Raw genomic sequence first — 13,396 nt, 5'->3', positions numbered from 1 at the left:
TCTGTGATTAGAAATTGAAATTGCTACACCAGCATGCTTAATCAACAACTGAATTATGAAAAAGCTTAAAACACCCTAACCACCAAAATCTAGACTCTGTAAATACTTAATTTAGATGTTTTTCCCTTCTGACCTATTGCTAATTATCTACAATCAAAAGCACCTAAACAGTACCAGCAAAGTGAACTCATTTAAGTGTGCCTTGAATCCACAGTGGAAATGTTCCTCTCAACATGGAAGCATCTGAGCCAGGGTCAGCCAGCAGCAGTGAATTTCTCAAATCTTATTGAAACTAAAAACATACTCTAAGAAAAATTAAGCATTTGAACTGACATATGTCAAACACAAAAATTTCAACCCTATTCCGTATCAGCCTCTGAGGATGGAACTATCTTAGAGCAAATAGCTAATTATTATATAATAAATTAAAATATTTTGGAAAAAGATGGGCATTTTTAGAACTGAAAAAGAGGAATTGATTTTCCATGCCACTTCAAAGTCAAAGTAGCTTTTTAAATGGAAGTGAAAGTTTATCCTGACCTATGCTATGTAAAACAGACACACACACAGTGTGTATGTACAACAGAGTAGAATGAAACATAAATCTGAGTCTGCAGTTCTATCTAACAATTTATTCAAATAAAACAAGCTTTAATGCTTCGGTGGTTAAAACAAGGTTAGAGAGCCATCAAATATTGTGATGTCTTCCCTACACAGAACGCTTCCCACATCAGTCCAACTTGACCTGTTAACTCATTTCTTTATTTCCATTAAGTGCAAATGATACATTGTACAAGCCACCTTTGTCTGATCCTTTGGGAGGAACATCCTGGAGGGGGTGATCAGGTGCACATCAATTCCTGCTCTGGCTTGAGCAGCGAGTCAAACTCCCAGGGGCTGCCTGGGGCTACGTAAAATATGCCACCAAACACCCAAATTAAATTAATATAATCTCTCAATGAGCAGTAAGGGCAGAGTGTTTAGCCCTTAGCTCTGCAATTGACATGCCCCTAGCAAAAATAATGTCCACAGGAAATTGAACAGCCATGGGCTCTGCAATTCCAGGAAATGATGGTCTGGTGCTCCAATGGTCTACAAACACTTGAGCCAGTATTTGCAGACAAATGTTGTGAAGCCCTCTAAAAAGCAGCTTTTTGATATTCCCACTGTGGGCACAGGGCAATAAAATATAACATAATCGTATACAGAGTGAATCAGTGATGGAATTACCATCAACAATGTCCTAGTTCCTCTGTCATATGCTCAACAATTAAGATCTATTCACTTGCATGAAACTACAATCACAAGGATCAGCCATGGTGGCTTTGGAATGAGGCAGCTCGTTACTCTGCATTTAGTGCCTGAAAAAGATACTGATATACTGGAATACAGAATACACATAAGAGAATGAGTAAAAGATAGAGTAAGAAAAAAAAAATTCTCACCATTTTCTGCCAGGGGGGCCAAAACTTCAAAAATCATCTCTTTTTTATCATGCTCTATTTGCTTCTTGAACAGTTTCACAAGCTCTTCAGCAATGTTTGTGTAGGCAAACTGCTCCTTACTTGACTCTGTGAAGCAAAAGGAGAAAATCAGCATAAAGTAAACAAACCACATCAAAAGGTAGAACTACTTTTTCTCTCTGTTACCAGGTTTATTCAGTAAGATGACTAACTGCTATTCACAGACAAGAGCAATAGACTCATTCTTGTCACAAAATGAACAGATAAATGTCTAACACTTTAAATGTGCTGACCTGAATTAATTATGGTTAAGGCTGTTAAAAATATATTATTATATTATTCAAGACTGCTGGGTCTGGTTTTGCCCAACAAAATGTAAGGTAGCTATAGAAACAGTAATAATACAAAAATAATAAGTTTTTTATTTCCCTCATCTTAACAAAAAGAAGGTTATATACCTGCCCCAGCAGGTTATATACTGTCTTTGCTATGGGAGAGATAAAGATCTGCACCAAATGCTTTAATATTTACAGGGTTTCATGATGGTGACATTTCTTTTGAAATCTGTGTGTGGCTGTTGCTGGGCCGTCTCATACTGCACAGATACAGCATAAAGCAGCTTTACAGATGGGTGAGATTCCTACCAGATTAGCCAGCAGATCTTCACATGTACATTCAACAAAAGCATCTTTTATTCCATTGCCTGTATCATAGTCCTCCTCACTGGCAGTATTACAAGGGATGCAGGTGGTAGGGCTGGTGTTCTGCATTCTCCAGTTGCCACCTCCTGAGGGCCATCTGTAGTTAGAAAACCTTCCAGCACCTTTGCTATCGCTCTGATGGATGGTTAGGGATTACTTTACTGTAGAAGTGACCCCAAGGACTTGGGGAAAGCATGAACTGCAGTCCTAGACACTTTTGTGCACATTGTGTGTCATTATTGTTTTCTCTCACTATGCATGGTTGCATTGTATATTCTATGGGGATTTTTGATCTTTCCAGTATTTTAGCAGATCCATCACTGTTTTGTGCCCTGCTTTGACACAGAATAACAGTCATATAATGCTTTTCAAATCTGTGCAATGCTGTTGTCTCATAAGTGATGAAAAATGACAACCTCACAAAAAAATTCCCTGAAGTTACAAGGCAAAAATAAAATAATACAGTTACAATGTGATGGACACTAAACTATTGCTTAAGAGAGAATAAAGTATTACAAAGTAAATTAATTTTGTGCCAGTCTTAAAGAACGAGCACCTTTTCAGTGTATACGAACTGGAAGGGAAGCAGCTGCTCTTGTGTTTCTTTCCCACAGTTCTCATTACTCAACAAGACAGAGCTGGATCCTTCCAAAGAGGGAAAGGAAATTCTCAGTGAGGCTACCATTTATTATATTTAATATCATTATGGTTTTGGTTGCATTTAAGCACTAGAACTTTCAGTGTATGACTCTTATACTTTCTGCTGTGCAGACTCAGTACATAGTGCCCATCTTGAAGACCTCTGATCTGTTGATTTCTTTAGTGCTACCTTGATGGCTCTTTCTGTTGTTGATTTGTTAAGACTTGTCTGCTGTAAATAAATGGGTTACGTGTATGATCAGACTGAACTAGGTAACATAATACTTTCTCTGGCCTAGAAATCTATGAACTCAGGCCACCAAATACTACAAACTCAGAGATATATTCTTCATATTTTGAACTGCTGATTGTTCTTAGAAATACAAGATGGTATCCTAAGTGCTATGTATTATTTCCTCCAGTGCAAAAAAACCCCAACTCGTAAGACTAGAATTTCACCAAATAGGTTGGCAAAAGAACAGCAATATAAACCACAAAAGCTAATGAAACACAGGCCATAACAACCTGTTGATTTACACATGGTCAAATTCCAATGAAAACTGATCCACTTGCAAAGACATTGGATCAAAGCAGGGCCACAAACTTCAATTTAAATGAAGTTGTAACTAAAATTAACATCAATTCATGATTTGTACATAGAGGTATTTAAACTAGAACATGTTAAAATTCTACACCTAAAATAATACTGTATATGCAGATTAATGAACTGTGCATGCCTCGGTTTCATTCAGAGATTTTCATGAGCCAAATTTAATCCTGATAAAACTTTGTGGAGCTACACCAGGATACAACATTTCTATTATTAATAAATAATTCACATTAAGTAGCAGTGCTATGGAAATACTGTTCAGATGATTTAAAATGTGCTTAGTTGCACCGAAGCACAGTAACATAAAACATAAGGCTGAATTAAGTACCCAAATAAATTTCACTTACTGAAGGGGGAAAAAAAAAAAGAGACAACTATATATTCTAGAGAAAATAAGCAAAAATTTGTCTGTTATTGTTGAATGTACCAAAAGGACTTGAATGAGCTTTTGTTAGGCTTTAACTAAGACTTAACATTATGAAAACTGGATGTAAATTTGTGAATAATATCGTGGACTTACCGAGTTCTGCTAAATTGCCAAATGCAACAAGGCACATTTCTGTCAGAGCTGCATTTTGGCAATGAATACCCAACAATTTCACTAACGTAGGAATAACACCCATATTGATAAGCTGTGACTGCAAGGTATCTACATAAAAAGAGAGTACAACAGTGAGTTAGCATTTCTCTTCATAGTTCTGTTCTTTTAACCAAAAAAACATTTTCCACACAAAGCAACTTCTAAGCTAAGCAGCATTAAAATGTCTGTTTCCTCTACTCTTTAAACTAGGATTTGGTCCAGATTTGAGATATGGACTCATAATTCTCCTTGTCCCTGGCAATGGAATGTATTCCCAGAAATACTCCTTCCTGATCTGGTCATAGGGTATAGTGAATTATGCAGCTACTGACAATTTTGTGGTTATCAGGTTCCTAATACATGTCAGATTTGATTCTGGGCTCACTGAGACTAGCTGACTGAAATTGACCTAACTAGGTCAGTGAAATAATGATTTATCTGAGATCTTTTGTATATACTCTTTTTAAAATTAAAGATCAAAACTGGAAAATTAAAATCAGAATGAATATAAACTGGCACTGAAATAAACATGAAAAGTTTTATAAACACAGGAAGTCACAATGTAGATTATGAGGAGCTTGAGAAAAAAGAAAGTTTAATAAAGACAAAAAATGGAAGGTTTAAGAAAAGTCCTTAGAAGCCATTCTGATAATTTCTTGCATAGGATGAAAGCTTATAGTATTTACAAGTAAGAAAAGTATTGCTCCTATGTGTCTGCAAATAGAAAGATGCTTTGATGGTTAGGCAGAAACATGATTGGTTTAAAAGATTATTTGTAACAGTATTTCCTCTTACACATTTTACCTATAACATAGCAAAGAAGAAAAACATTGTTTCACAGTGAATAGAATGAAGCAGACATAAACACACCAGATGTTGTTTAGTAATTTTCCTAAGCATCTTTTTTCCTTTGTTTCTAAAGGATTTCAACTATGTTTAAATGTTACAGACTCAAAAGACAAGGAAGGATCCAAAGCCCAGTGAAGTCAAGAGAATTGTATTCATTTAGCTTTTGGTCAAGCCCTATCGGGGAATTCTGAGGGTTTTTTTGTGGGTTTTTGTTTGTTTGTTTGCTGTGGTTTTCTTGTTAGGGAATTTATTCTAGGCAACTGAAATCAGTTGGAGTTCTTATATCTGTGGCATCAGAGCCATAAAAAATTGCAGATTTTTACAGGGAGATAAAAACATATGACATCTGAAGTTTAGCAAATTTAGAATCATCTCATGCTCTTGAAAAACTCTGTGCCCTCAAAATTCTGCCAAGCATGTTTGAAATTTTCATGTAATGAAAATTATTATATGATTCCAAAATATTTAGCTCATTTGTATTCAGTATAAAATAATTTGATAATAATTATGAATTTGGTATACTAAGTAAATAGCATGGTTATTACAGGTTATTGGGGATGAGCAGGAATCCTTACGGCTTGACATCTTTAATAAAACTGTATTACTTACCAGTAACTGAATTTCCTTTTTTTGGGGGGAGGGATTACCTCTTCCACAGATTCGTGGTCTTTAGTGAAATTTATGAGAACGCCATGTCAGACACCAAAGAGCTGTTGAAGTTGTCAAATTTCAGGTAAGTACAAATTGTACTAGCGCATGCATTGAATGCCATTTTACCTCTGGCAGATGTGTGAGTCACTACTACACCCTACTACTTCATTCCAAACTGACTGTAAAAATCTGTCTTTCAGTAGGAAAACTGGGGAGAGGGGGAGATGGAATGGTTCTATAGAGAAAATTATCGTGTAGGAGAACTCAAGTTACTGGTAAATAATCTGTTTTTGTCCTTGGCTTGTAATTGTCCCCTGCAAACACTTAAAAATTCTGAAGGAAAACTGGTCGTCATGGAGAGAGGGAGAACAAAGACACAAACCACAAATGCCATAGAAAATTATGTGGAAAGAAATTGCTTTGTTACTAGACGATACCTTTAGTCACTCTAAAAGTCGCTTTATCCAAATTTAACGGATAAAGAGACAATCTCTATGGACTTCATTCCAACATCAGAAGCCTAAACTCTCCATTTTGAGCAGGGTTTTTTTCTGCTGTCTCTTTCTTAATACAAAATATATAAAAAGCATGGAGGAGATGAGTGGAAAAAGGGAAACCACATAATCTTTGAAAGGAAATAGGAATCTTAAGAGCCAAATAGAAAGACATATTGTTGATCAAGAGAGCACAGAGTGCACTGACTAAAGGACCTCTAGAATTTCCAAATTAAAAAAAGAGGAAAGAGCCCCATATTCTAAGAAAGAACAATTGTACTGGGTCATATCAGACTCCATACCAGTCTGATTTTCCCAGAGTAGAACGATGGCACCTGAGTACAGAATTATCTATCTACAGTGGTAAGAATGGCATTACAAGAATTGTCAATAAAGTAAACATTGCCTTAACAGCAGTAAGTGCTAATTTAAAATTTATAAATTTTCTCGTTCCACAAAGACAGGGCAACCCTGTGAGTCAGAAAACTGCACAGGAAGCAAGACCCTTGAAAATAAAAGGCTGCCAGCAGCTATTTGCTGTGTTTATACTTAAGCCTGGGCTTGCCATAAAAATTCTGGAGCTGACATTTACATATGTAATTATCACCAATAGGAGGCTCATTCTCTAGCAAAGTCTATTAAGCAATTTAAGATAAAGCATTAGGCATCTCACTGGTACGGAGACCTACAGCACTTTTTAGTTCAGATAAATTAAAAACATCTAAGTGGTTCAATCTCACTCTTTCTGTGCCCTAGGAAAGACCTCAGACTGGGTAGCTTGGGCTGTGTATCTTGGCCTTTCACTGCAGAAAGTGTTAATGCCCTACTATAGCAGGAGACAAATTTGGGGAAACATGCATCCATCCTACAATCAGTTGTCTGACACAGGACTACAGTGAGCCATGACGCCAGGCAACGTTGTGTTTAAGGATGGAACAGCACTTCTATCCACTTCCTAAGCAGAACTTTATGCACAGCAAGCAGGAAGCATGAAAAACTGAATGCCTCTTCTGAATTTATGACTTAGAGCCACATTTTACCCTGCTATCACATGTTGCACTATGCCTGTGTGTTCTTTTGGGGTGAAAAGCACTGACAGTGATGCTGTACAGATGCATATACAGGTAGATAAAAGGCAATCAATACATGCGCCAGCACAAAGAATTACCTACCTAAAACTTGAATTTCAATGGCTCCATGTCCTTCGGTGACACACATGGAAAATCCAAAGAGTAAGATCTGAGGAGAATATCCCAAATTGAGAACTTTATTGGGGGCACTTTAGTTAAAAATGCTAATTTAGGCTAATTCATTATTTTGAAAAGAATTTCAGAAAACAACTCATCATTTGTGTCCCATCAGTAATTGTGATTATAATGCTGAAGGAAAATTAGTTTTGCACAAATTGATGGCATAATTTCATACCCTAGAGAAACCTGCTTGCAATCCCCACAGCTGTGTTAAATCATGACATAACATGAAAGTGATTGTATGGATTATCTCACTATGGTAAGGAACATACTTTTGATCTGCTTTTACATACTTTAGGTTACTTTGCATTTAAGTATATTTAGGTCTTGAAAGCATGCTAGGCATCTCTAGCTGTGATGTAAATGAAACAAAAACCAAGACAAGCATGAAAATTAGCAAAGGTTAAGTCTTAGGAGGAAGCATTACTGAAGTATTGCTGTCAGACCATAATAATGGTGGCATAAATCTCCCTTTCATTTCTTGTGTATTTACATAGCTTCTGCAGATGGTCAACAGTGCACATCAGACCCCAACATTCATTCCAGTTGCTAAGTTTTGTGAGAATAAGAAAGCAGTTGTATGATTTAACATCAGGATGTCACATTTTACAAAGGTACTGAAGGCAAGACAATCTCGACAGACTGAATTTACTGTGAAATGAAATGAGGCAGCAATCTATAAACATAATTATTTTTATCTACGTATATATGCTCACATATATAAATGTATGTATACTTTCACACATGCACACTGTATCCAGTTAACTTCTGATCTCCAGTTTGACTACCTAATAAGCCAATTGGCCAATTGGTTCTTCCATAATTTCTCCATTTCTTTAAAAAGCCTTCATGGTTTGTTTTAGAGATCTTAAGAGACAATTTGTTACCTTACAGACTGATCCCATTAACTTGCAAATAATCTTGGCTCACAGGATTATGAGATCTGCAGAATAACCACTCATATTTCTAACTCTTTTACGTGAGTGTTTGCATATGATTGTTAATTTTATTAGATTAGTTATTAGTTTTCCCCTCTTTATCCAAGCCTGCTTTGCTTCTTGCTCTTAAGCAGATTAACGGCTACACAGAAGCTAATAACTGAAAGCAGGGATGAGCTATTTGTGTCTGATTGAATTTGGGTAGTAAAATACAATTATGACAAGAGGGTCAAGATAACCAGGCTGAAGGCAAAGGGACATTTTGCATCAGAAAAAAACCCTCTCATTTCTAGCAATGGAATTAAATATCAACACTTTTTTTTAAAGCTTAAAAGAACTGCAAGAAATGCCAAAGTGTGAGTTTGTTGTCTTAACAATTGTAGTTACTAATGAAATGATAAGATACCAAGGAAGCAAAGAAAGAATTGAGACAGCAAGCAAAAATAATTCCTGAACACAAGCAGATGACACAAGAACCTTGTAAAAGGAATCCTAGTTTTAAAGCTTAGACAACAGTGTTATGACTGGAGTTAAAATTGCAAGCTGATTATCCAGAATCAGGATGAGATACAAGAATGCTCCATTAATTTGCTCCGTTTAGGAAAAGGAAATCTTACTTGTAGCTGCTCCTTAGTTGCCTTTTTTTGTAAAACTCATGTGTGATAAATCCCTTGAAGTACTCAAGATTGAGTCTCTCATGTTAAAAAAAATAAGGCAGTTGATAGTTACTAATAATGAAGTAGTAGCTATTGGAAAAAGAGGGCAATGACAAATTAGCTGACTGGGAATGACAAATTGTTTAGAATCAAATAAAACAATTTATATACTCTTTTGACCATAAAATGCTAATGACTGGAAAATGTTAGGGTGTTCACAGATAATTGATGCAACTAAGAACCAACTGTGCTGTAATGGTCCTTAAGTGGATAGCTAGTACAAATTAGAAGAGTGCAAGTCATTAAGAGGAAGTGAAGAAATCTTCCAAGTCCCCACCTGTAACTTTTCAACATGGCATGCCAAGCAGGAAAAGATTATAGAAACATGGAAAGAGAAGGTAGAAGTGCTATTCCAAAGACTGAAACACTTCCTCCTAACCTAATATTTTTTCTTTTATTTTTGTCTAATTGGTTTCCATAACTACGGACAAAGAAATCTGTGACTCTAGGCTGCAATCCTGTACTCCTCATCCTTCAGCAAAACCAATGCAGTATTTATCTTCTCTGTAAGTAGCTGGGATCAAACCTTTGCAAGTAAATCCCGAAAATGGTAATCACTAAGCTGTGAGCACAATTAACTGTCAGGGCAATCTCAGTTTTCATGTTTAACAGGTCAGCAAAGAACTGTATTTAGTCAGAATATTATTCACCTGCTGGGGCAATGCATGGAAGTAAGTGGTTGTCTTGGGCTCCTAGTTGACATTGACTGCTGTCCTGAAAATTTATCATGGCCCACAGGTGATATTTTTAGATCAGCTCACAATTATGGTCCAATTGTACTCGTGACCCTTAAAACAAAACTGGCAAGACAGGTCAACTACCTGTTTCTCCATTCACATGCTACAGTATGGTCACTGAGTTTTCTTTTGAAAATTTAGTCCTCTAAATCACTTTTCTTTTTTTCAAATATTGATTTGGCATACTATTTGGGGTTTAATTCAATTAATTGCCCCAGTCAGTGAGCAAATTCACAATGGAACTAGAGGACACAAATCTTACACAGACTACCCATGGATGCTGGGCCAAACACGAGCTGGGTTCCTACAAATAGGACCCTTCCTCATGGAGACAAACCAAGCATGTGGGGTAAGGTGGAGGTTTGGTAAAGCCCCAGCACTCGTCCCTGATGTGATGGTAGAACATGGGGCTGGTGAGCACCCAGATCCAAGAGCTGGGAATATTCCGGCATTTCTCACTTCTGACATTGCTTCAGTGGCTCCTGTGAATAGTGTATGTGTGAGATGAAAGATGTCCTCTAGCAGAGAAGAGAGCAGCTAGTGAATCCTCCTGGCTGTAACTGAACCACACAACTGCTTTATTGATTGCATCAGAATAAGCTATCTTACTAGATGGAATGAGTCATTTATTCAACGTTCATAACAGTTAAGCTGTTCAGAAGCTGCTTGTTTGGGAGATTTATCTCGTAATTAGTTTTCCTAGAGAAGATCTGCTGGGAGCTTGGTCACTGAAGCAAAACTGATAACAGTATCTCTACACATCACTTTTGGACTTGCCTGTCTTGAGCTACCAAGTATACTGTATGCTTATTAGTCTTAATTAATACAGAGGATTCTGGTAGCTTAGAGGTGAGAATATCTATTTGCTCCAAATACTGTAACAAAGAAAGTACTGAATTAACACTATGAAATGTAATAAATGTGATACTCATGCAATGTGGTCAAGCAAAACAGTCCTTGGAAACTATATGAAATAAAAGAACTAGAAAGTTGCTATTTAAAGATGGGAGAAGTACTGTAAACAAGAATTCTTAGATAATGAAAAGAGGAAGAAAAGAACCCAATGTAAGAACAAGAGAAAGAGATGAGACACATACAACAGTTATATTTGGAGCTGGATGAGTAACACAAAGAGCTGAGCCCTCCAGAGAGATGGCACAGAAAACACACATAGTAACTATGCTAGAAGAAATGATAAAGCAGATCAAAAATGTATATACAGTGAAGCCTAGGGACCATCCTGAAAAGTAGGAAAGTTCTGGGGACATAGGAATGGAAAGTGAGTTACAGCAAATGCTATCTTTCAGGAAATGGTAAGTAACTAATAAAAAAGATATTTCTTCCTAAGATAAAACACTGCAATTCAGGAAATGGGCATGATTGAAGACAATGTAATTACTAACTATTTGTAATCTGTGCCATTGCAAGTCAGGAGAACAGCCTCTGTGTAGCCTTCCTAACATATTCCAATTTTCTTCACATTTTGAAAACTTGAAAATGTGTGAATGTTGTAAATATACTTTGGCACATTAAAACACTTGTGTGCAGAAGCAAGCTAGGTACTAGTTTGTACAACTAATGTAGAATGGTATTGTGTTACTCTCAGTGGTCAAGGGTTTCTCATTTTATATACTCTCGTGTTTTTGTCCCAGTCCCTAAACACTTCCAATTAATGGGACAATGAACATAAACTTATAATTTGTAGACACAGAACAGTGTTGAACATACCTATAAATGATTCCCCATTTATCTTAGGACAATGTAATATACGGTTTTATACACATTTCACAAGGAGAAAAATTATTAACTGTTTGGCATACATACCCTTAAATAATTAACAACACTGCATGTCTGCAACAAATTAGTCTTACGATGTTATTTGATACCAATGAGAAAGAGAGGACTTAATGTAGCCTTCTAATTAACTTCTGTAAATCTGTATGATACACCTTTATGCTTTGCTTTTAGACAAAGAAGTAAATTCCAGATGCTGATCTCAAAACTTTATACAATTTATGTTATATGGAATTGTGTCAGGAATATATCTAGTATTTTTGGGAACATAATTTTACTGAAACAGAAAATTGTATACGTGAATTGAGATCCCTGATCTCTTCAAGAATAACTTAGTGTTAAGCATCCACAATGTAAACCTACAGATGACTTTAACTTTTTATCTTTTTTTGTTGGGGTTGTTCTCCTGGTAGACATAAAGCAAATTTTCGGTGTTGTTTACCATTCTCATTGCTATAGTTCATCAGCATGCCACAAAAGACAGTCAAGAGCTTCTCACTGGCTGGATCTGTTTTACTGCACAGTGACCTTAAATGGTCTACTACAATATGTGCACCACCTGCATGGTCAACTGCGTTCCTGCCCTCATCTGTAAAACAAAGAATTACATTAAAAAAAAATGAAACCAAACCCCACCGTCGAATCCCGAACGTAACAGTAATCATACAAAATGAAGCTTTTAAACAGAGTGAAGTTATTCCTCCAGTGTTCAAATTCGCCTAGAGAGATGATTGAGGGCCAGCTTTTAGTGCAACAGAGCTAGGAAAGTGAAAACACCTACAAAAAAAACAGATTAACCACCTAGCACTAATACCTTTGTAAAGAAGTTCAGTGTTTGAGGCAGAGCTGCTGGAACTGATAAATAATATTCTGAAGATACACTGAATTTTGCCAGAGGGAAGTACTGAGCACTTGACACAGCCTAGCTCATATGCAGGTAAATTACTCTTACTGTTAGCAGATCAAGAAATTGAAATACAGAAAATAAATTGTTTGGGTTACTTAAAAAGGGGAATAAAACAGACAAAGCAGACAGAGGTTCTAGTTCTGAGTGGCAACTGTTCATGCATGCACTCTGCCACACAGCACGTTCTCTGTACTTCTGTAGCTGAAATTTAATACCACTATCAGATTCTTTTTGTATGCCTAAAAGAAAAATTTGCTCTGCATCTATGAAAGACTACAACTTTCTGAAGGGTTGTAAATAATATATCATAATCTTTGTATGGAACTCTTTCCATATAACGAATCAGATTTGACACAACAGTGTAGGAATAAAGGAAAAATAAGCCTTCTATTACAGTAATCATCAATACTGCTTCCTTCCCCAGCAGGCAGTAAGCAATAGACAACAGTCAATAAACTAAATTCTGGGGCTTCCAAAAGGAGAGATTTCCATGTGAGCTACCACTGGAATCAGCTGGAAAATCTGGATAAAAACAAAAGCTTGGGGGGCAAGGAAGAGGCAATCACTAAAGTTTTGCAATATAAAGAACTCCAAGCCCTCTCCTCCATTTTTAAAATTCTTTCCTCTCCTCAAAGCAAATCTCCTCTTTTCTTTGTTATTCACCATTCCACCATCACTCCTCTCTCTCCCCATTGTATGTGGAGGTCAAGCTACCAAAATTTTTGTCATTCTGCAGCGTATTCAGCATGAAACCCAAGGCTGTACACATTTATGATATGATCTTCCACTGTAAAGTGTTTCAGAGCCCTGCAAAAAGAAGCTTCTAAATCTTCCAATTCTTGTTAATACTATTTATGAACTATATATACCCCTTATACTATATATAAAAACCAAGATTCTAATATTGCATATAGGGACTTCAGAAAATTTGTTGAATGGAGCTGAAGGAAGGGTAATTCTTGCCAGGTCTTAACTTAAAATTATTACCAAAGCAGTAAGAGTTTTGCAGAATAAATTCACTGCCATGACTGTTTCCACCTTGGACAGGATCAGGATATCAGAAAACT

General features: G+C 36.5%; 1 protein-coding gene and 1 long non-coding RNA gene across 11 annotated transcripts in view; one reads left to right on the top strand and one right to left on the bottom strand.

Annotated features, from left to right (window-relative positions):
* The window catches only part of RAP1GDS1 (Rap1 GTPase-GDP dissociation stimulator 1), a 90,927-nt gene that overhangs the window by 14,144 nt on the left and 63,387 nt on the right, over positions 1-13,396 (bottom strand). For 5 of the 6 annotated variants that reach the window (XR_011150544.1, XM_069013124.1, XM_069013125.1 and 2 more), the window contains 3 exons: positions 11,865-12,011; positions 3,934-4,062; positions 1,446-1,571 (listed from right to left, as the gene is read on the bottom strand). Coding sequence is in view for 5 of the 6 variants with exons in the window: in XM_069013124.1 (XP_068869225.1) it covers positions 1,446-1,571; positions 3,934-4,062; positions 11,865-12,011 (402 nt within the window). In the remaining variant the exon portion in view is untranslated. The remainder of the gene's footprint in view (positions 1-1,445; positions 1,572-3,933; positions 4,063-11,864; positions 12,012-13,396) is intronic. The other variant, XM_069013126.1, reaches the window with a different exon arrangement.
* The window catches only part of LOC138109529 (uncharacterized), a 38,819-nt gene that overhangs the window by 17,245 nt on the left and 8,178 nt on the right, over positions 1-13,396 (top strand). For all 5 annotated transcript variants that reach the window (XR_011150547.1, XR_011150546.1, XR_011150549.1 and 2 more), the window contains 2 exons: positions 5,483-5,575; positions 9,325-9,397. This is a non-coding gene — a long non-coding RNA (uncharacterized lncRNA). The remainder of the gene's footprint in view (positions 1-5,482; positions 5,576-9,324; positions 9,398-13,396) is intronic.

Source organism: Aphelocoma coerulescens, chromosome 4 (assembly GCF_041296385.1).
Source record: "Aphelocoma coerulescens isolate FSJ_1873_10779 chromosome 4, UR_Acoe_1.0, whole genome shotgun sequence".
Lineage (NCBI taxonomy): Eukaryota > Metazoa > Chordata > Aves > Passeriformes > Corvidae > Aphelocoma > Aphelocoma coerulescens.
The sequence above is the reverse complement of the archived record's forward strand: the minus strand, read 5'-3'. Positions and strand labels throughout refer to the sequence as shown.